General features: G+C 46.3%; 1 protein-coding gene across 1 annotated transcript in view; it reads right to left on the bottom strand.

The window, feature by feature from the left end:
• Positions 1-18,959: 18,959 nt before the first annotated feature.
• The window catches only part of PFDN1 (prefoldin subunit 1), a 37,796-nt gene continuing 32,124 nt past the window's right edge, over positions 18,960-24,631 (bottom strand). The window contains exon 4 of the mRNA XM_069954185.1: positions 18,960-19,097. Coding sequence (XP_069810286.1) covers positions 19,014-19,097 — 84 coding nt within the window. The 3' untranslated portion in view covers positions 18,960-19,013. The remainder of the gene's footprint in view (positions 19,098-24,631) is intronic.

Genomic DNA, 24,631 nt, shown 5'->3' with positions numbered 1-24,631 from the left:
CTCACTTGCTACCTCACTCACTTTTAATGGTTCCCTCTGTTCTCACCGCCATGCTGTGTCAGGCTAAATTTTAGGGTGGTTCATATGCTACCTCTGTTTTAATGGTTCCCTGTGTTCTCACCAGCATGCTGTGTCAGGCTGAGTTTTTGGGTGGTTCATATGCCTACCTTTGTCTTAACCAGGCTGTTGCCCAGAATTTGGCATGCCTCAAAGGCATCTAGACATGCTGCCCGTGTTGTTTCCTGTCCATTTCTGTAGTGTTTTCATCATTTTCTGAGGTTGACAGGTTTTTACACAGCCTTCCCTCTACCGAACTTGGGTCCCCTGCAAAAATGCTCAAGTTTTCCATTGACTTCTTTGAATGGATTCTTCTGTCAAGCTTCCGGGTGTCTTTCTCCTGCGAGGTCCTCACTCCCCCTTGCCCCTCCCCCTCACTGAGGAGAGGACTGCATGGGACCTTAGCAAGGAAACCTGATCTCTCCATCAGGGATGTGACATCATGGAGCATGCTGGAGCATCTGTCACAGTGACTGACAGGCTGAAGGAACAGAGAAGAGCCAGAAGAGAGAAGACCTGTCATCTGCCCAGATCAGGTGAGTATGAGGTTTTGTTTTGTATTGGCCCATTAGAGCAGGGATATATACTATAGGGGCATATATCAGAGCAGGGGTATATACTATAGGGGCATATATCAGAGCAGGGGTATATACTATGGGGGCATATATCAGAGCAGGGGGCATATACTATGGGGGCATATATCAGAGCAGGGGTATATACTATAGGGGCATATATATAGCCTGTGTGCAGTGTATGATATATAGCCTGTGTGCAGTCTATGATATATAGCCTGTGTGCAGTGTATGATACATAGCCTGTGTGCAGCCTATGATATATTGCCTGTGTGCAGTGTATGGTATATAGCCTGTGTGCAGCCTATGATATATATAGCCTGTGTGCAGCATATGACATATAGCCTGTGTGCAGTGTATGGTATATAGCCTGTGTGCAGTGTATGGTATATAGCCTGTGTGCAGAGTATGGTATGTAACCATGTAGCCTGTGTGCAGTGTATGGTATATAGCCTGTGTGCAGTATATGACATGTAACCTGTGTGCAGTGTATGATATACAGCCTGTGTGAATTGTATGGTATATAGCCTGTATGCAGAGTATGATATATAGCCTGTGTGCAGCATATGACATGTAGCCTGTGTGCAGCATATGACATATAGTCTGTGTGCACTGTATAATATATAGCCTGTGTGCAGTGTATGATATATAGCCTGTGTGCAGCATATGGTGTATATATAGCCTGTGTGCAGCATATGACATGTAGCCTGTGTGCAGCTATATATGCCATGATCCTTAGGGTATATTCACATGTACCATATCTGCTATAGATTATACACAGCCTTTAAGTACTTTCTGCTCTTTACTGCTTCAGTAAAGTTTATATGGTTGGGAACTGAAGATGGGACTTAGACTTGCAAGTCCAGGTTCTGCCTGCGATTCACAACTGCATATGCTGCTGTGGGGGCTAACACGGTGGGCTAGAACGCACAGAAATTACTAAAGTGCTGTGTTCTCGCATTGAATTAAGTGGGAACACACCGCGATGCTCACCCCTCCACCATCCTGTCTCTAGGGCCTGGCATCTTCCTCTGGACTGCAGCCTCTAGGGACCATCATATTCAGAACAGAGGAGGATGCTCAGCCATACAGCCAGGAGTGAGGAGAGGTAGGTGCTAAGCCTCCTACAGTAATCAGCCACCTGTATAGATTGCTGTATGGTTTATTTGTGGGGGAAGAAAATGGGGGGCCCCCCAACAAAATTGTTGCCCAGGGCCTCCACCAACCTTAATCCAGCCCTGCCTCTAAGCTACCAATGACAGTATTAAAGGGGTTATCCAGCGCTACAAAAACATGGCCACTTTCCCCCTACGGTTGTCTCCAGTTTGGGTGGGGTTTTAAAACTCAGTTCCATTGACGTAAATGGAGCTTAATTGCAGACTGCACCTGAACTGGAGACAACAGTAGGGGGAAAAGTGGCCATGTTTTTGTAGCGCTGGATAACCCCTTTAATACCACTGAAAAGTGCTAAGGAATCTGTTGGTGCTATAGAAATAAATTGAGCAACTCCCTAAACACAAAAATTATCCCAACGCAGAGAAATAGAACAAAAAAAGCGTTTTTAGGAAAATATAGAATACTTTTATTGGTACATGAGAGTAAAAAACCAAGTGCAATAGTGCATAGATACACGTAAAATAAATTCATATAGAGAATGTAAAAAATACCTTAAAGTCACAAACATATTAAATTCATGTAGAGAGAAACAGCACAACAAGTCAGCCAGACTGACAACAGTATGGTAACTGTTCCGCTCAAGCCAACTACAAACCTGCAAACAGACAATGACACAGTGGCCAGGGGTCATGTCAATTCTTCGAGAGGAGAATAGAGGCACATGAGAAATCCCATTGATTTCCCATGACAGGCAGAATTTGAAGCGGCATCAGCGGTGCAGATTTCACTTTAAATTCCACCTCTTTTGCTCTGTGTGAACAGGCCCTTAAAGTATAAAACCCATTATATAAAGGCCAATAATAATACTATAGAAGGGACAAACCTAACCACCGAATTCTGAATACATATTAGCACTGTCTAATGATTTCATACCACCATGCATGGCTGCTATGCTTGGCTTTTTGGCATTTGGCATCTGACAATTTCGCTCTGTGTCATATATACAGACACACATATAAACACACTCATTTATACATTCAGGCACATACAGTAGGGGGCTATGTTCACACTACGTATATTTCAGCCAGTATTGTGGTCCTCATATTGCAACCAAAACCAGGAGTGGATTAAAAATACAGAAAGGATCTGTTCACACAATGTTGAAATTGAGTGGATGGCCGCCATATAACAGTAAATAACTGCCATTATTTCAATATAACAGCCGTTGTTTTAAAATAACAGCAAATATTTGCCATTAAATGGAGGCCATCCACTCAATTTCAACATTGTGTGAACAGATCCTTTCTGTGTTTTTAATCCACTCCTGGTTTTGGTTGCAATATGAGGACCACAATACTGACTGAAATATACGTAGTGTGAACCCAGCCTATATGTGTGAGTGTATATATGTGTGTCTCTGTGAATGTGTCTTTACATATGAGGGTACAAACACACACGGCTTATACGCTGCGTATTTACTGTTGCGATACGCAGCAGATACGCAGCAGATTAGATCTAAGTAACTGAACACAGTATCAAATCTGCTGCGTATCTGCTGTGTGTGTTTGTACCCTGAGACTGTATATATATATATATATATATATGTGGTGTAGCTATAGGGGTCGCAGTGGTCGCCATGGCCCGCACAGCCCCCCTTGCCACTTGTCTCTTTAAGCATCCCGAGAAGCTGCTGCCGTGCAGCCGGAGGTCCCGTCATCACGCCTGCCGGAGGTCCCGTCCCTGCGGCTCGCAAGATGGAGCCAGAAGAGGAGGAGAGCTGCTGCCTGCACAGCGTGGATTAGGTGAGTAGGATGTTTGTTTTTAGGGGCACCTCTGGGGGCATGATTAGTTCATAGGGGCACCTCTGGGGGCATTATTAGTTCATAGGGGGCTCCTCTGGGGGCATTGTTAGTTCATGAGGGCACCTCTGGGGGCTTTATTAGCTCATAGGGGGCACCTCTGGGGGCATTATTAGCTCATAGGGGGCCCCTCTGGGGGCATTATTAGTTCATGGGGGCACCTCTGGGGGCATGATTAGTTCATGGTGGCACCTCTGGGGGCATTATTAGTTCATAGGGGGCTCCTCTGGGGGCATTGTTAGTTCATGGGGGCACCTCTGGGGGCTTTATTAGCTCATAGGGGGCACCTCTGGGGGCATTATTAGCTCATAGGGGGCCCCTCTGGGGGCATTATTAGTTCATGGGGGCACCTCTGGGGGCATTATTAGTTCATGGGGGAACCTCTGGGGGCATTATTAGCTCATGAGGGCACCTCTGGGGGCATTATTAGTTCATGGGGGCACTATTAGTTCATAGGGGCACCTCTGGGGGCATCATTGGTTCATGGGGCACCCCTGGGGGCATTATTAGTTAATGGGGGCACCTCTGGGGGCATTATTGGTTCATAGGGGAACCTCAGGGGCATTATTAGTTTATGGGGGTGTCACGGCCGCGGCGGCGTCCTGTGTTCCGGGCCGCCGCCGCAACCTCCTCCTGCCCCATGCAGCCGCCGGGGTCCTTGTGCAGGGACCCGGCGCTGCTGCTAGTTCGGCCCCTGGGGGCGCCTCACCTCTCCTCCGCTCCTGTCTCCGTCTGTGGCGGCCGGCGCGCGCGTCCCCGCCTCCTAGGGCACGCGAGCGCCGGCTGTCTCAGATTTAAAGGGCCAGTCCGCCCCTAATTGGTAGTTGCACCCAATCACTTCCTATAAATCCCAGCGTGCCCTGTCCCTCGTGTTGGAGCCTCTACATGCTTCCCATAGCGTTTGGCCCAGCCCCCTGTTGTTCCTGACCTTAGGCCCTGTTCCTTGTTCCTGTCTCCAGTCCTTGTCCCTTGTCCTTGCCCGCTGCCTTCCCGTTGTTTCTGATTCCTATCCGCTACCTGGTCCCTAGTCCTTGTTCCTGGTTCCTGCTCCCCTGTTACACCACTGCTCCTGTGTTCAGCCTGTCACCTGCGGTTACGCCTACAGACCTCTGCCAGCACCATCTCCCGCCTACTGCTCCTGCCACGCCTCGCCTGCCGTCACTAGCAACCAAGCCAGGGGTAGCGACCTGGGGGTTGCCTGACGCAGCAAGTCCATCCCGCCTTGCGGCGGGCTCTGGTGAAAACCAGCGGCTCCTTAGACTCTGCTCCCTGGTGAGGTTAGTGCCATCGCTGGTGATGGTCCAGTGGATCCACTACTCCAGGCGTTACAGTAGGCTCCAACCATGGATCCCGGCGAGGTGCCTGATATCCGTGACATAGCCCGACAAATCCAGCAACAGTCACAGCAGATCCAGCAACTCACTGCCGCCTTACAGCAGCATACTACAGCCCAGCGCTCACCACCTCCTGCTGCTTTTTCTACACTTCGACTGGCTCTCCCAAGTAAATACTCTGGTGACTCCAAGTTGTGCAGAGGATTCCTGACCCAATGCACCATGCATATCGAACTTCTAAGCAGTCAGTTTGCCACCGAGCGCTCTAAAGTGGCTTTCATCATCAGCCTATTGGAAGGTAGAGCTCTGGCCTGGGCCACACCACTGTGGGACCGTGATGATCCTGTGGCTGCTAATCTCCGAATTTTCCTGGCCGAGTTCCGCTCTGTCTTTGAGGAACCTGCCCGTGCGTCTTCGGCTGAGACTGCTCTCCTCAACCTATCCCAAGGAACTTCCTCTGTTGGTGACTACGCCATCCAGTTCCGCATCCTGGTGGCAGAATTAGACTGGAATGAGGCCGCTCTAATAGCCACCTTCAAGAAGGGCCTGTCCAGTCGGGTGAGAGACGTGCTTTCCGCCCGAGACCTACCTACCTCCCTGAACGAACTCATCCTACTGGCCACCAGGGTCGATACTCGTTTTTCTGAGAGAGAGGAGGAGGTCTGGCATGAACGGCGACTAGGCCTGTCCCGTCGCCATCACCAGCTGGCGCCGGTCTTCCAGAATCCTGACGTTCCGGAGTTCCAGTCCACTCCTGAGATTCCTATGCAGGTGGAACGGGCTCACCTGACGCCTGATGAAAGAATTCGTCGTCTGGAGCTGAATCTCTGCCTCTACTGCGGTGGTTCGGATCACTTTCGGCTGAGATGTCCCCAACGTCCTCAAGCGTCCGGGAAACTCCAGCACCTAGGTCCGGTGGGAGAGGTCTCCCTGAGTGTGAATACCACCTCTCCAAAGTTGTCAGTGCCAGTTTCCATCCAGACACCCTCAGGACAAACTCTCCAGACTACTGCCTTTCTCGATTCTGGGTCAGCAGGCAATTTTATTTCAGCTACATTGGTCCAGAGATGGCGGCTACCCGTGACCCCACTAGCCAGACCCCTGACTATCTCCTCGGTCACGGGCGAGATTCTTACCGATCATGTGCACTACCAGACCGCACCTCTAGTCCTCCAGGTGAGCACTTCACATCTGGAAAAGATCTCCTTCTACGTCCTGCCCCATTCTTCTTCCACCATCCTCCTGGGACTCCCTTGGCTGCAATTACATGCCCCTAAGCTGGACTGGAGAACCGGGAAGATTCTCAGTTGGGGTCAGGACAGTTCCAACCAGTGTCTGAGGTCACCTCAGCCCAAGTACTCTATGTTGTCACCCGAGCCCGCCAAGCCTTTGTCCGGCCTACCGGCGGAATACCAAGATTTGCCTGATGCCTCCATCTGCAGGCAAGAAAGAGGGGGAGGCAAAAGGGGGGGGGGGGGGTACTGTCACGGCCGCGGCGGCGTCCCGTGTTCCGGGCCGCCGCCGCGACCTCCTCCTGCCCCATGCAGCCGCCGGGGTCCTTGTGCAGGGACCCGGCGCTGCTGCTAGTTCGGCCCCTGGGGGCGCCTCACCTCTCCTCCGCCCCTGTCACCGTCTGTGCCGGCCGGCGGGCGCGCGCGCGCCGGCTGTCTCAGATTTAGAGCGCCAGTCCGCCCCTAATTGGTAGTTGCACCCAATCACTTCCTATAAATCCCAGCGTGCCCTGTCCCTCGTGTTGGAGCCTCTACATAGCGTTTGGCCCAGCCCCCTGTTGTTCCTGACCTTAGGCCCTGTTCCTTGTTCCTGTCTCCAGTCCTTGCCCGCTGCCTTCCCGTTGTTCCCGATTCCTATCCGCTACCTGGTCCCTAGTCCTTATTCCTGGTTCCTGCTCCCCTGTTACACCACTGCTCCTGTGTTCAGCCTGTCACCTGCGGTTACGCCTACAGACCTCTGCCAGCACCATCTCCCGCCTACTGCTCCTGCCACGCCTCGCCTGCCGTCACTAGCAACCAAGCCAGGGGTAGCGACCTGGGGGTCGCCTGCCGCAGCAAGTCCATCCCGCCTTGCGGCGGGCTCTGGTGAAAACCAGCGGCTCCTTAGACTCCGCTCCCTGGTGAGGTTAGTGCCATCGCTGGTGACGGTCCAGTGGATCCACCACTCCAGGCGTTACAGTAGGCTCTATTAGTTCATAGGGGGCTCCTCTGGGGGCATTGTTAGTTCATGAGGGCACCTCTGGGGGCTTTATTAGCTCACAGGGGGCACCTCTGGGGGCATTATTAGTTCATGAGGCCACCTCTGGGGGCATTATTAGTTCATGGGGGCACCTTTGGGGGCATTATTAGTTCATGAGGCCACCTCTGGGGGCATTATTAGTTCATGGGGGCACCTCTGGGGGCATTATTAGTTCATGGGGGCACCTCTGGGGGCATTATTAGTTCATGGGAGAACCTCTGGGGCATTATAAGTTCATGGGGGCATTATTAGCTCATGGGGGCACCTCTGGGGGCATTATTAGCTCATGGGGGCACCTCTGGGGGCATTATTAGCTCATGGGGGCACCTCTGGGGGCATTATTAGCTCATGGGGGCACCTCTGGGGGCATTATTAGCTCATGGGGGCACCTCTGGGGGCATTATTAGTTTATGGGGGCAATATTAGCTCATGGAGGCACCTCTGAGGGCATTATTAGTTCATGGGGGGGCCACCTCTGGGGGCATTATTAGTTCATGGGGGAACCTCTGGGGGCATTATTAGTTCATGGGGGAACCTCTGGAGGCATTATTAGTTCATAAGGGAACCTCTGGGGGCATTATTAATTCATGGGGGCACCTCTGGGGCATTATTAGCTCATGGGGCGCAACAGGGGGCATTATTAGCTCATGGGAGCACAGCAGGGGGCATTATTAGCTCATGGGGGCCACCTCTAGGGGCATTATTAGCTCATAGGGGCACAGCAGGGGATCCTACATACAGGGGGCATCCCACATTCCTAGTCGCTTTACTGCACATAACACCAAACAGCGCAGTTACTATGGGAGCCTACAGGAGGGAGAAAGGAAAGGAAGTTGCTAGAAATGTGCAGAGTCTAAATTGTTTGTCTCGCAGGTTCTGAAAAGATGAAACGTATCTGGAAGGAATCATCATGGAGGACTGGACTGGATGGAGAGGAAAAGGGAAAGTGACGCTTCAGATCAAAGAAGACGTCACCTGTGAGTCACTGTATGACAGTTCTCTTATTTTGTAGAACATTATTTAGTAGGGGTGCCCCGAGGTAATTTTTTTTTCCAAGGGGTGCCCCGAGGTGGAAAAGGTTGGGAAGCACTGCACTAATCTGTCCCGCTGCGCCCGCTGGCACATGCTGTCATCTGATTGGGCCTCTTACCTAATCAGGTGACAGCAAGTACCAGCGCCCCCTCCTCCAGACATCTGCGTTGTCCTATGTGTTCTATGGCCGTACCTTTACCGCGTTGAGCTCCAGCTTGTGCTGCAATCCACCTCTCCTCAGCGTTGAGGCCCCTCCCCCAGGTCAGATGACATCACTGTACAGCTGGCAAGTAACATCAGAGAGTACAGCAATGTTGTGATCCGGTGGGGGGAGCCTCAACCCTGCGGGAACCACTTACACCATTGAGGAGAGGAGAAGTGGACTGCAGGTGACATCTACATTATCTGTACTCAGAGATATCACTGTGTTATCTGTGGTGTTACATAGGACTGCAGGTGACATCTACATTATCCATACCTCCCAACCGTCCCGGATCCAGCAGGACAGTTCCGGTTTTGGGGTGATGTCCTGCTGTCCCAGAACGGCCCCCATGTGTCCCGCTGTCCCCCACCCCGGCCCAGACGTTCGCACCGCCAGCTGCAGCTCTTACACTGTGAGCGCTCCTAATGAGCGCTCACAGCGACACCTACTGGCCGGGCGTATGTCCCTCCTGACGCCGCTCCCGACGCTGAGGAGGTGATGCACAGACTTCTGGTGCAGGCTTCCTATTCCAGCCCCGCAGCGCCGTAGAGCTGGTAAAGGAAGCCCATAGTTGCAAACAGTATGACCAGGTAAGCCCCGCCCCCACCGCGGTAAGCCCCGCTCCCGGCGCCCACCGCAGCGCTAACTAAGCAGCAGAGTACACCGGGCCAGAGGAGGAGACACGCCATGGACAACTAGAAATATGGTAAGAGACTGATCCATTATACTTACCATATTTCCGGTTGTCCATGGAGTCTCTCCTCCTCTCTCCCTGTGTAATCTGCTGGTTAGTTAGCCCCCCGGTGGGCACCGGGGGCGGGGCTTAGTGCAAAGGGGCGGGGCTTACCGGGTCATACTGTTGGCAACTACGGAAGCCTGCACCAGAAGCTCCACGAGATTGGGTACTAAGGGGGTACTAAGGGGCATACTAAGAAGGTACTAAGGGGCGTACTAAGAAGGTACTAAGGGGGGTACTAAGATGGTACTAAGGGGCATACTAAGAAGTTACTAAGGGGCATACTAAGAAGGTACTAAGGGGGGTACTAAGAAGGTACTAGGGGGTACTAAGGGGCATACTAAGAACATAATAAGGGGCATACTAAGAAGTTACTAAGGGGCATACTAAGAAGTTACTAAGGGGCATACTAAGAAGCTACTAAGGGGCATGCTAGGGGCATACTAAGGGGGCACTAAGGAGCATACTAAGGGGGTATTAAGGGGCATACTAAGAAGTTACTAAGGGGCATGCTAGGGGCATACTAAGGGGGTACTATGGGGCATACTGAGAAGGTACTTAGGGGCATACTAAGAGGATACTAAGGGGCATACTAAGGGCGTACTAAGGGGCATACTAAGAGGGTACTAAGGGGCATACTAAGGGCGTACTAAGGGCGTACTAAGGGGCATACTAAAGGGATACTAAGAGGCATACAACATAGGGGCATACTATATACCATGTGGGAGCTAAAAAGGAGGGGTTATATTATGTGGGGGCTACAAAGGGGGCTATACTATGTGCTTTTGGGGGGTCTCCAGCACAGGAATGGGGCCTATACTATATAGGGGCTGCTACAGGGCACACAAAACGGAGGGCACAAAACTGAAGCAGAGAAGACGGCCCCTGTGAGTCACTGAATACCTGCAATACGATCACCTATAAGGTCAGCAGGTGTACAGCCTCATCTACCGCTATATGGTGACTGCTGAGGGAGAGTACTGCTCTGTGTATAGTCGATGGTGTATAAGTCACTATGTGATGAAGATCTGGTGATAATATTTGTTTCTTATGTAATGGTAACAGGTGATGCGGTTATGAGGGGCGTGTCTGTGAGGGGGGCGCGTGGCTACAGGGGCGTGGCACTTTGCCGTGACTGTCCCTTTTTCCTCTGCGCAAAAGTTGGGAGGTATGACATTATCTGTACTCAGAGATATCACTGCGTTATCTGTGCTGTTACATAGGACTGCAGGTGACATCTACATTATCTGTATTCAGATATCACTGTATTATCTGTAGTGTTTCATAGGACTGCAGGTGACAGCTACTACGTTATCTGTACTTAGAGATATCACTGTTATCTGTGGTGTTACATAGGACTGCAGGTGACATCTACTACATTATGTGTACTCAGAGGGATATCACTGTGTTATCTGTGGTGTTACATAGGACTGCAGGTGACATCTACTACATTATGTGTACTCAGAGGGATATCACTGTGTTATCTGTGGTGTTACATAGGACTGCAGGTGACATCAGGTGACTTATCCAGGTTGCAGAAGTTCAAACTTCATCGTGCCCTGCTGACAGTTTATTATGGGAGTTGTAGTTTTGCAGCATGTGGCTCTTCAGGTTGCAGCACTACAACCCCCATTGTTTCCAACTGGCAGTTCATGATGAGAGTTGTAGTTTTTTAGCTGGAGAGTCAAAGATTGGAATACAGTGATTAGACAATGACACAGTACAGTCCATTAATTATAGGGGGCAGTAGTGCAGTACATGAGGTGGAGGCAGTGACATTGAGGTGGAGGGAGTGCATTAGAACATGGTGGCACATTAGAGTAATTGGATATAACGTTTATGGGTTGGTGAGGTAAAAAAACAAAAGGAATGCTGTGTAACCGGAGGGGATGTCCCCTGGATGCCCAAGGACTAAAAGTAAGGAGGAGTTAAAGGGTATAGTGAGTGGGTGGTCTCGCTGTCTCCCCTGGTGGTTGTGCCTAGGTCGGTGGCGTTTAAATGTGGATGGAAGTGTAAAAGCAAGAATGATTAGAATTTGTTGACTACATAAAGGTCCCCTAGCTAGGGGCTGTACAGCTGCCATCAAACCCAAGTAAGAGGCCACTCCCGGGGGGTGAATGGGACTGGATCCAACAGTGGCAAGTCCGGAAAATCATGGATGCCAATTGTAAGGGGAGACCAGTAGAAGGAGCAAGTCCTGCATAATAAATGGGGAGTTGGCTCCTGGGATGATTGTGTTGAGTGTCCGCGGGTTCGGGGGGAGCCTGTCTTCTTGAGAAAGGGATGGGTCCTCTCGGGCGAGCAGAGAAGTGTATAAGGAAGGATGTGTTCCCGGGAGTAGGAGACGAAGCTGTAAGTGGTGTAGTTAATGGAGGTTAAAAAAAACTGAGGTGTTACAAAAGGTGTTAGAAGAAGGTTGTTGGATGGAGAGGTTGTAGAGCTGGTCTGGGCTGACCCTCGGGGAAGACGGCGAGAATAGGATAGTGATACAAGTAAGGGGTGGAGGGGTAGTATCATAGAGGGTACAGATAGTTGGTAGATAAAAAGGCAACCGTAGGGGGCATCCCCTGGCGGGATATTATGCGGAATGGAATGGAAAGTATAAAGATAAAGGAAGACATCTACGTTGGAAAAAAAGGGATAATAATGTATATTATGTGTGACAAGATTGTATGACATTTTGTATGGAAATAAAAATTTCTAAAAAGAAAAAAAAAAATTGGATATAACGTTAGATATGACTTTGCCTGATCGGGTGAGATCAGGGGGGGCCCCAAGCTAAAATTTTGCACCATACATAGGGACACATACAGTCACATAGGGGGTGTAGAGGAGTACATTAACAGCTCTGATTTTTTTTTTTTTTTTTTTTTTTTTTAACTTCTCTTTGCATGTGATCTGTCACTCCCTTTGTAGCCACTAAAAAGATCATCTCAACCAACTTAGATCCCCCACCCGGGCATTGCTTGTGTTACTGCAGCCCGAAGAGCTGCAAATAAAAAAACTCTTGTGAGGCTGATAATGTACGTAATATGCCAAATCATTGTATGCTTCCAAAACTCTTTCAGCATATTCATTAACCTCTGCAGCTCTCTTTGTACCATATCTAGCAATGAGCTGGATTGTTCTCCTTGCCAGTCTATACTCCATCTGACTAAGGGATTAACATATGCCGTAACTGAGACTGATGACCCCTCTCCCTCATAGTCAGCCAGCACCGTAAAGGAAAGGAGCATCTGAAAAGTGACATCTGGCACTTTCATTCTACAGAGGTTTACCATCCTACTTACGTGGCATTGTACACCATTTGAGGTTAGGCTGCCCACCTCCAAAAAAGGATTGGTCTTACTATCAGGCCAAGGGCACTTTGAATCAAAGTAACTACTAGAGATGAGAAAATAGTGAAATATTCGATTGGATTTGATTCGAATAGCTCCCAATATTCGACTATTCGAACGAATATCGAATCCCATTATAGTCTATGGGAGAAAAATTCTTGGAACCTGGAAATCAAGACTCGACAAATCAGAGGTCACCAAGTCCAAGACATCTTTAATAAGTGATGCAAACACCTCTGGAATGCATTTGGGAAAGCAGGGAAGTAGTATTACAGGGAACGGTATTACCAGCTAGAGTAATTGCTGGCAAAAATGCCGCTCCCTTTAATGGTTAAAATTTAATTAATAAAGCAAATTTTCGTTCTAATAAAGCTATTTTCGTTGTACAATAGCATAATTAAAATGAATCAATGCTTTTGCAATTAAATACCCTGTTAATAAAAAAATAAATATATAAATGTATATATATTTATTTATTGTATATTTAATTGAAAAAGTATGTATTCGTTTTAATTATGCTATTGTACAACAAAAATAGCTTTATTAGAACGAAAATGTGCTTTATTAATTAAATATTAACTATTACAGGAAGCTGTATTAATGCCGGCAATTACTATTGCCGGTAATACAGCTCAATGTAATAATTAATACTTTGCTTTTATGAAAACAGCAAATGTTTCTTCAAATGTTTTTTTTTTTATCACAATAGCAACTAGGGATGGTCCAAACCTGCAAAGGTTTGGGTTCGTACGAACCTGAACTCTCGGCAATGATTCCCACTGTCTGCCCGCTCCGTGCAGTGGATGGATACAGCGGGAGGACCGCCAGGAAAACTGGGATACAGCCTATGGCTATGGCTGTATCCCAGTTTTCCAGGCGGTCCTCGTCGAACCCAAACCTCGGCAGGTTCGGACCACCCCTAATAGCAACATTAGAAAAAAAAATTTTGATTAATTTGTCCACTTAGCTGATTGGCTGAGCGGACATATAAAGAGCCGGCACACTGAGGTCAGTGTTACGGGCTCCGGTGAAGAGAGAAGACCTGGGAGGGTGAGTAGAAAGCTCCCCCCCATCCCAGCAAGGAAGGGTGTCACTTAACCCCTTCCTTGCTGGTGTGGGTGCAGTCTGACATCAGTCTGGCCCCCAAGGGGTTAAGCGGGGATTGTTCAGTATGGCACCCAAAGGGTTAAGGGGGATGCAATGCATCCTCCTATAACCCCTTGGATGCCACACTGTAAGCAGCGATCTGTAAAGATGATGCATACTGTAAGGTGCACAACACCGCTCACAATGATGGGTGTTGTGCTCCTGTTTGTGTGTTTCTCCCTTTTTGTTTTTCAGATATTGGAATCCTGTGGATTACGGCGGATTCAGTGGAGTACGTCGATGACCAGCAGTTGATGGGATTTTTTTTTAATAAAATGGTCAACAAGGGGTATGAGGGTGTTTGTATTTGAATAAAAATTATTTTTCACTTGTGTCTTGTCTTTATTTCTTTACTATATAGACTTAGTAGTGGAAGCTGTCTAATAGACGGAATCCATTACTAAGTCAGGGCTTAGTGTTAGCCGGTATAAAATGGCTAACACTAAGCCCCCCATTATTACCCCAGTACCCAATGCCACCAGGGGTACTGGGAAGAGCCCGGTGCCAGTGGTCCAGGAGCGTCAAAATTGGCGCTCCTGGACTGAGCGGCAGCAGGCTGGTAATATTAGGCTGGGGAGGGCCAAAATAAATGGTCCTTCCCACCCTGGTATTACTAGGCTGCTGTTTGGTTTTTAACCTGGCTGATTATGAAAATAGGGGGCTTCTATGTGTTTTTTTTTTAATTATTTATTCATTTAAAAAAAATTAAAACTGCGTAGGGTTCCCCCTATTTTCATTACCAGCCGGGTTAAAAACCAAACAACATCAGCCTAGTAACACCAGGATGGAAAGGGCCATTAATTTTGACCCTCCCCAGCCTAATATTACCAGCCTTGCCGCCCAGTCCAGGAGCGCCAATTTTGACGCTCTGGGACCACTGGCACCCGGCTTTTCCCAGTACCCCTGGTGGCATTGGGTACTGGGGTAATAATGGGGGGGTTAGTGTTAGCCATTTTATACCGGCTAACATTAAGCCCTGACTTAGTAATGGATTCCGTCTATTAGACAGCTTCCACTACTAAGTCTATATAGTAAAGAAATCCCAACAACAGCTGGTCATCGACAACGTTCACCGAAATCCGCCGTAATCCACAGGATACCAATATCTGAAAAACAAAAAGGGAGAAACACATAAACAGGAGCACAACACCCATCATTGTGAGCGGTGTTGTGCACCTTACAGTATGCATCAGCTTTAGAGATCGCTGCTTACAGTGTGGCACCCAAGGGGTTATAGGAGGATAAATAACTTTCAAAATCTAAATCAACAGTAGATGTAAAATAAAGCAAGTTTGCATTATACATTATTTTTTCTTGTTGTTTTCATGCTGTAAAACAAAGCTATACTTACCAGAAATCCAGGTCCAGTCTCCTGAAGGCAAATTATCTCACTTGTGTTGGTTGAAAAAGAGAGACTAAACACAGGAAAAAGCAAAGCCAGGTTCCCATCCACAGACAGCTATCTGGGGGAGTTGCCCCTCTGCCTTCTCTCTGTGAGCGCTCAGATGACCTGGGAAAAACAGGACTTCATGTTTTCTGTTTCAGGAAAACAGGAAGTGCCATGTTTTCCATGATAACTAAAAAAAAAGTAATGTAAATTGCAAACTTTGTTTATATCACATCTACTGTTGATTTAGTTATATAGATGTGTCTATACCAGTGCTTCTCAAAACATGACCTGTTGGTGAGGCCTGAGGACTGGAATTGAGAAGCACTGGTCTATACAATGTATTACTTTCACTTTTATAAAACTTTTAATGTACTTTTAATAGAAAACAAGTTTTCCTTATGTGGAGTTGCCCTTTAAGTATTCAAGTCAAGAAACACCTTATGCACAAATGAGGGTTTAAAGCAGTGCTTCTCGATTTCAGTCCTCAGGCCTCACCAACAGGTCATGTTTTGAGGATATCCCATACAAAGCACACCTGTGATAATACCTGATGCACTGAGGATAATTGTATCACCTGTGAAATACTAAGGAAATCCTCAAAACATGACCTGATGGTGAGGCCTGAGGACTGGAATTGAGGAGCACTGGTTTAACCTCTTAAGGACGGAGCCAATTTGCGTTTCCGTTTTTTCCTCCTTGTGTTTAAAAGGCCATAGCACTTGCATTTTTCCACCTAGAAACCCACATGAGCCCTTATTTTTTGCGTCACTAATTGTACTTTGCAATGACAGGTTGAATTTTTGCATAAAGTACACTGCGAAACCAGAAAAAAATTCAATGTGTGGTGAAATTGAACAAAAAATGATTTTTTTTTTTAATTTGGGGGGTATTTGTTTTTACGTCATTCTCCCTGGGGTAAAACTGACTGACAAGTGCCGAGCCGGGATCAGCGCCATTTTGGCGAAGACCCCGGCAGGTATTAGACATGGAGATCGCTCCTCCAGGATAACGTCCCGGGGGGCGATCTCCGCCACTAGACACCAGGGACGGCTGCATACAAGTGATCGGATGCAGCTGTGAACTTCGACAGCTGCCGACCGTGCCCGCTAATAGCCGCGGCCCCGGGCTACACGCGAAACCAGGGATTGCAGCAGTTAAGAGTGGGGTCGCCGCACGGCCCGCTCTGAACACCTCTTGCGGACACATGACGTACCGGTACGTCATGCAACCTTAAGAGGTTAAAGGGGTTGCCCAGCAAAAATCTTTTTCTTTCAAATCAACTGGTGTCAGAAATTATAAAGATTTGTAATTTACTTCTATTAAAAAATCTTAAATCTTCCCATACTTATTTCATGCAGGAAATGTTTTATTTTCAGTCTGACACAGTGCTCTCTGCTGACATCTCTTGCAGAGACAGGGGTATTTATAGAAAACTGAAACAGAGTTCTTGTTTCGGCCAGAGATGGCAGCAGAGATCACTGTGTCAGACTGAAAATAAAACATTTCCTGCATTACATAAAGTAGCTATTAAGTATAGGAAGACTTGAGATTTTTTAATAGAAGTAAATTACGAATCTATAAAACTTTGATATCAGTTGATTTGAAAGAAAAAGATTTCCAGTGGATAACCCCTTTAACCCTTTAAAGACCGTTTGTTTTTTTCTCCTTGTGCTTAGAAGGCCATAGTACTTGCACTTTTTCACCTAGAAACCCACAAGAGCCCATATTTTTTGCACCACCAAATTGTACTTTGCAATGACAGGCTGAATTTTTTTCATAAAGTACACTGCAAAACCAGAAAAAAAAAAAAAATGTGTGGTGAAATTGAAAAAAAGCACAATTCTTTTAAAAAATGTTCCTTAACCCCTTAGCGACCCATGACGTATCTGATACCCTGCTCTGAACGGCGCCGCTCACGGCTGATATCTGCAGCCGGGGAGCGCCTCTATTAGCCGGCACGGGTCCTGTTGCAGCATCGGCTAATTAAGCCTCTAAATGCAGCTGTCAAACCTGACAGCTACATTTAGAGGCTTTGCGCCGCACGTCCCTGGTGTCTAGCGGGTCGGATCTCCCCCCTGCGATGTGATAGCGGAGGGAGATCCGTCCTTCTGCCCGTGCTGGGCCTCAGCGTCACAATGACGCTGATCAGAGCTCGGCAATACATTGCTATGGCCTGCAGCAGGCCACAGCAATTTATCACTGATCTTACTGATCATTGCTGTGTATATACACAGCATTGATCACTATGAGAGATCAGTGCTGTGTATATACAAGTCCCCCAGGAGGACTTCTAGTTAATGAAAAAAAAAAAGTAAACATTTTTTTTATTAATAAAAAATCCCCTCCCATAATAAAAGTCCAAATCACCCCCCTTTTCCCATTTTATAAATATAATAAATAAACATACATATTTGGTATAGCCACGCACGTATTCGCCCGTACTATTAAATTATCACATTCCTTATCTCGCACACTAAACTGTGTCAGCACAAAAAAATTCCAAAGTGCAAAATTGCGCATTTTTGGTTGCATCAAATCCAGAAAAAATGTAATAAAAACCGATCAAAAAGTCACATATGCGCAATCAAGGTACCGATAGAAAGTACATATAATGGCGCAAGAAATGACACCTCACACAGCCCCATAGACCAAAGGATAAAAGGATAAAAGCGCTAAGCATGGGAATAGAGCGATTTTAAGGAACATATATTTGTTAACATCGGTTTGAACTTTTTAAAAGCCATCAGATAAAATAAAAAGTTATACATGTTACATATCGTTGTAATCGTAACGACTTGAGAAACATGCATAACAAGTCAGTTTTACCCCAGGGTGAACGGCGTAAACACGAAACTCCCTAAAATTAAAACAAATTCCTATATTTTTTAATTTGACAGCGCAAATTATTTTTTTCCGGTTTCGCAGCATATTTTATGGCAAAATAAAGTCCGTCATTGCAAAGTACAATTGGTGTCACAAAAAATAAGGGCTCATGTGGGTCTCTAGGTGAAAGAATGCAAGTGCTATGGTCTTTTAAACAAAGTGGAAAAAGCTAAAGCGCAAATCGAAAATTGGCTTTGACCTTAAGGGGTTAAAATCGCTCTATTCCCATACTTATAGCGCTTTGGTCTATGGGACTGTGTGAGGTGTCATTTTTTTGCGCCATGATCTATACTTTCTATTGGTACCTTGATTGCGAATATGCAACTTTTTGATCGTTTTTTTATTACAATTTTTCTGGATCTGATGGGACCAAAAATGCGCAATTTTGCACTTTAGAATTTCTTTGCACTTACGCTATTTACCGTGCTAGATCAGGAAATAAGTAAATTAATAGTTTGGGCGATAACGCAAAAATTTATAAAATGGGGAAAAGAGGGGTGATTCAAACTTTTATTAGGGGAGGGAATTATTAATACAACTTTTTTTTTTTTTTCATATACTAGAAGTCCCTGGGGGACTTCTAGTATATGCACACTGATCTCTCATAGAGATCTATGCAGTATAGTTGTACTCCATAGATCCATGAGATGCCGAGCCGGGATCAGTGCTATTACGGCGCAGACCCCGGCTGGTGTCAGACGCGGGGATCGCTCCTCTACAAGGTCAGGGGGGGCGCCATCCCCCCACTAGACCACCATGGAAGGGCTTCAAGAGTATTCAGATGCAGCTGTCAACTTTGACAGCTGCATTCGAATACTTAATTAGCAGGCGCGGCGAACGGACCGTGCCTGGTGATAGCCGCAGTCCCAGGCTACATGCAGCACCACGGCGGTTCAGAGCGGGGTCGCCTTGTCTCTTAACGACTGCAGGGTGTAAACGACCACGGTCGTTAAGGGGTTAATGGTACTGTACCTTTTAAATAGTTTAACATGGGCACAAAATGTAAAAGTCATCATAAAAAAAAAAAAAAGTCTTAAGGCTGAATGTTTCTGAATTATTTTAATACTTGTTCAGGAATACAGGAACATTTTCCTCCTATCACATTGATTTTCTAGCCATTAGCATTTCTCTAATGTTATCTTCAGCTTCTTTCACACTTCGTTCCAGATACGACTTTTTTTGCTGCAAAATGTAAATGAATAACTGTTAAAATACAGACACAAAATGATCTAATGTGAAATCAATACACTGGAGCAGATTTATGAAAACAGTTGAACTGAAAACATGCCCTGTTACTTCCTATGTCACCCATAAATTACCACACTATTTTCCCTGGTAGTTGCCTAAGAGGAATTTTAAAGTGAAGCAATTAGGGATATGAGACCTCCATTGCAGCTTTAGGCTATGTTCACACTGCCTATCTTTCCGTCCGTAGTGCGAACCGCGAATATACGCACGTAGTTTTGAGGTTGATGCGTTCGCTAGAAAGTATACGATATACGCCCGCACAATGCACACTACGTATGAGCTTACAGCCGAAACGTATACGGCGCCGTAAAAAATGAACAAGACCATTGTTTGAGGACGGAAATGTTTCAACTCACGGCCGTGGATTTCCTTGCGGTCCCGTACGGAGTACTTATTTCAGCCAAATTGAACTTGATTTTTCGATCCAAAAGGTTCTGTGAGTTTTATTGGGCTGGGCGAAGATTTCCAAGTAAATGACCTGTTTCAGATCGCTTCGAATCAAGCTAGGGAAGCATAACTGTACTACAGGCATATGTTCATGGTTCGTACGCATCCGGCCGCATGATTTTTCCCACGCCCGTAGTTTCAGCCGCACATGTACGGCGGCGTACGAACTACGGACAGAATCATACGCAGTGTGAACATAGCCTTAATCTATTTTCAAATGAAAACAGGAAAAAAAATTATATATATATATATATATATATATATATATATATATATATATATATATATATATATATATATTTGTACAAATCGCAGCACTCGGTATAATCCAGGTGGGTGCCAGCAAAAGTACCAGGATCCTATGGTGCTTGGCTAAATATATGACAAATAGTAGCGGCACTCCAAATGCTTCAGTGAAGATAAAGTTGATTTATTTCATGAACAAAAACACAGCAGCGACGTTTCAGTCCTATCAGTAAGGACTTTTTTCAAGCTAGTGAGCACACACCCCTCTCGGGGTTATATAACAGGCAACACAGGTGCAATCAATTAGACACATCACATGATCGGCAAAACTTTTCAAAAAAATCATTTCAGTGTAATACATATCAAGTGCATAAAATATTGCAAAAGTAGAAAATATATATAGATCTTCTTCGTGTAGATACAGTGTCCTTATGGGGACCACTTCGTGTCCCGAATTAGTGCCAAAGTCCATATGTGCAAGCAGTCATTTGTGCAAAAAATATCCTGGAATATCCAGAAAAATAGAGAGTGAACACTGTCGCCCATCTCTTTATGTAATACTTTTCTGGATATTCCAGGATATTTTTTGCACAAATGACTGCTTGCACATATGGACTTTGGCACTAATTCGGGACACGAAGTGGTCCCCATAAGGACACTGTATCTACACGAAGAAGATCTATATATATTTTCTGCAATATTTTATGCACTTGATATGTATTACACTGAAATGATTTTTTTGAAAAGTTTTGCCGATCATGTGATGTGTCTAATTGATTGCACCTGTGTTGTGTGTTATATAACCCCGAAAGGGGTGTGCGCTCACTAGCTTGAAAAAAGTCCTTACTGATAGGACTGAAACATCGCTGCTGTGTTGTTTTTGTTCATGAAATAAATCACCTTTATCTTCACTGAAGCATTTGGAGTGCCGCTACTATTTGTCTATATATATATATATATATATATATATATATTATATATATATACATATACACACACACATATAGTACTGCATATAACTGAGTGTTTGGGCGTCCACTTGGCAAATGAGGTTCAATGTGGATAAATGTAAAGTTATGTACCTGGGTACTAATAACCCACATGCATCATATGTCCTAGGGGGAGTTGAACTGGGAGAGTCACTGGTAGAGAAGGATCTGGGTGTACTCAAAGATAATGGAATATAGAACAGCACACAGGTTCAATCAGCTGCTTCGAAGACCAGCAGGCATGGGCTCTAGGGACAGGGATATAATATTACCGCTTTATAAAGCTTTGGTGCGGCCTCATCCGAAGTATGCAGTTCAGTTCTAAGCATCGATTCAAAGAAAGGACGTCCTAGATCTGTAAGAGGTACAAAAACGGGCAACTAAACTAATAAGGGGAATAGAGCATCTTAGTTATGAGGATAGATTAAAAGAATTACATTTGTTTAGTCTGGAGAAGAGACGTTTAAGGGGAGATATGATTAATTTATTTAAATATATAAATGGCCCCTACAAGAAATATGGGGAAAACATGTTCCAGGTAAAACCCCCTCAAAAAACAAGGGGACACTGCCTCCGCCTGGAGGAAAAAAGGTTCAATCTCAGGAGGCGACTAACCTTCTTATACCATGACAACAGTGAATCTGTGGAAATGTCTACCCCAGGATCTGAACACAGCAAAAACAGTAGAGGGCTTTAAGACAGGCTTAGACAAGTTCTTAGACCAAAATAACATAAATGCTTATGTCTAGAACCTTTTTCTTAGATGGATTGACAAAATACAGCAATTCTGGTTTAATTTTTATTTATTTTACAGAGTGCGTTGTGCGGTCTAAATAATGATATAGTGTGTGTGTGTGTGTGGGGGGGGGGGGGGGGGGGGGCCGTGCGAGCAGCCAATGGAGGAGAAGATTTGTAGGGGAGAGCCCCTGTCCTATGCAGCAATTGCAGAAGGCCCAATCCCTGCTTGAGCTCCCCTTTCATGGGGAAAAGTTCCAGGGGAACCCCCAAGCTTTCTCCTCTACCCCCGGGACTGGTTTGAGGGCTGAATTTATAGAGGGGTACCTCGTGTGGCTGGGTGCTGCAGCTCCTCTCTCCTCCAGTCTCCCTCTATCAGTGCCTAGGAGACTGAGTAAAGCCGCTCCTGCTCTGCTGCCTCCCTCCCTCGAAGAAGTGCTGAGGGGAACCTCCACATGGATCGGGAGGCAGCCTCTGCAGGCCCCTGCGGGCCCGGACCTTCAGGTGCGAAAGCTCCGGCGCCATCTTGCTATCATGTGGGACAGTCACTTCAGCGGTCCAGCAGCTCACCACCCTGCTGCTCTCCCATGGGACCCAGCACCACCGCTGAGGTTAGACAAACCCTGTCACCCTTTCCAATTGATTAAGAGCGAGGGGGAAACGACTTGTCACGTGGGACAGACATCTTGGCTCCTGTGTGTTCCATCTCCCTGCTCCCCTACCCCAGGGTCTGGTGCTGCTGCCATTGGGCAAGAAGCAAAGCCACACTGTACAGCCTCACACACCTGCACAGTCTAATGGAGACCCAGTCTCTAAACAGGGCCTAAGCACATTGTACCTTACATTAACCCTTTCAGGCCTCAAACGGTACCCCCAAACCTCCACAGCATATTGTGACTAGAGCTGAAGCTAAGGGCCGCCTCTTAGCTACTGCCTCTCAACCTAAACCTCACAGAACTGATAAATTGCATCAGAGCACGTAAAACCTACTTTCCACGGAGGTTGAGATTCATGTTTTCCCCATAGATCCCTTGTACCCATTGGATGAGGATAATTTACAGTCTGGGGTATGGTCTCTGCCGCAGGACTCTAATAATGACTCTCTTAAATTTGGGGTGGCTTCCAACAAGATGTCCGACTGCTCTTATTTGTACTTCCTACTAAAAATGATTTCCATTCCCTGACATCGGAAATTAAAAAAGCATGTAAGGCCGGAATTTCGGAAGTGAGGAAAGATATTATGCCGATTACATACAGAATGGAAACCCAGGAAGAGGATCATGATGCTACTAGAGGCTATATCGCCCAACTGCAAGCAACTGTCAGTTCTCAGACCTCCGCCGTAAGCGATATGCAAAGACATATTGAGGACTTAAACAACAGGGGCGACGTAATACCAGAGTTCAGGGTTTTCCTGAAGCCACCCGTGGTGATCTCTATGTCACACTAGAAGCAAACTTTAATTCAATCTTAGGGGAACCCGCTTAGGTGAAGCTTGACAGGGCACTTAAACCGAGACCTACTTCTGGAACGCCCTGTAATGTAATTTGTTGCATCCATGACTTACAGCTAAAGGAACGTATAATGTCCACAGCCAGAAATAACTGAGTTTGATGGAGCACCTATACAGCCATTCCCAGATCCTGGATTAACTTTTCAGAAACGTCTTCTTCGCCCCCTTCTAACCACAATAAGGGACAACAATATTACCTATAGGTGGAACTTCCCTTTTGCCCCGTATAGCCGAATAAAATGAACATGAAGTCTACGTCAACCAATGGCTGGAATTTCTTGACGTGAGAGTCGAGATGGTCCATTAATTTTACACGTTGCCACTGTTTACAGAGCTAACATGAGTATAATAAAAGTTAAAGGGGTTGGCCACTTTATAGTAAAATAGGTCAGTACAAAGTATTAGTAAGTGTGCTCACTGTATATACAGACAGCAGCTCCCTGTGTACCTCATAGAGCTTAAATCAGACTCCTCCTCACCAGGCTGGGCTGCCCTGCTCTGTTTTGTTTCAGTCCATAAAATAGCTGACATGTAAGAGCATGTGACCATGCCCCACTCCCCAGTGTCCACCATAGACATTTACAGGCTCAGTTGTGGACAGTGGGGGCGGGGCATGGTCACATGCTCCTCCATGTAAGCAATCTTATGGACCAAACCACCACAGAGCAGGGCAGCCCAGCCTGGAGGAGGGGAGTCTGATTTTAGCTGTATGAGGTACATAGGGAGCCCCTGTCCGTAAGGGCTGTGAGTACACTTACTAATACTGTACACTGAACAATATTACTATAGTAATAAAGTGGCCAGCCCCTTTAAGTTAGGTGAATTGGGAGAGGAGTCAGTTTATCACGTGTCAGTCCTTTTATGTGGTGTATGTGGTCATATGCAAATGCAGTTCCCTCTATAGTGATAAGACAATTCAGGATCTATATGTAAGGTTTAGGGAACATGTTAATTCGGTTACAGGAGCAGGGTGTCCACGCTTGATTCCTAGGTTTGGAAACAGTAGAATGAAAAGTAGAAGGTGGTGATAGACACAAGGCTTTACTGAGAAGAGGAGCCCAGTGGGCTGATGCTATATGCCCATTAGGCTTGAATGACAAGATTGATACAAGTGTCTTTCTGTAATTTTATTCACTTTTCTATTTTTTATATTTTACTGCTTTGTTATAATGGTTACATTGTTACTAAACAGGTGCTGGTGTTATTTGTGTATTTTTGATATAGTTTTTTTACTGACACTGCTGACGTATATAAACAGCACCAGTTGTATAATGTATTATTGTGAGACAAGGGGGCCAACATAAGGGGGGAACAACTTCTATAAGGGGGACAAAATAGGTGGCCATCTATAAGGGGAACAACACAGGGGGAGCCATCTATAAGTGGGCCATCTATAAGGGGCATGTATAAAGGGGACAACACAAGGGGGCCATCAATTAGGGGGACTAAACCGGGGGGGGCGTACATAATAGGGCATGCATAGAGGGGCCATTTATAAGGAAGGGCTACAGAGAGCAGGGCCATATACTATAGGGGAT

This window comes from Dendropsophus ebraccatus, chromosome 1 (assembly GCF_027789765.1).
Source record: "Dendropsophus ebraccatus isolate aDenEbr1 chromosome 1, aDenEbr1.pat, whole genome shotgun sequence".
Taxonomy (NCBI): Eukaryota; Metazoa; Chordata; class Amphibia; order Anura; family Hylidae; genus Dendropsophus; species Dendropsophus ebraccatus.
The sequence above is the reverse complement of the archived record's forward strand: the minus strand, read 5'-3'. Positions and strand labels throughout refer to the sequence as shown.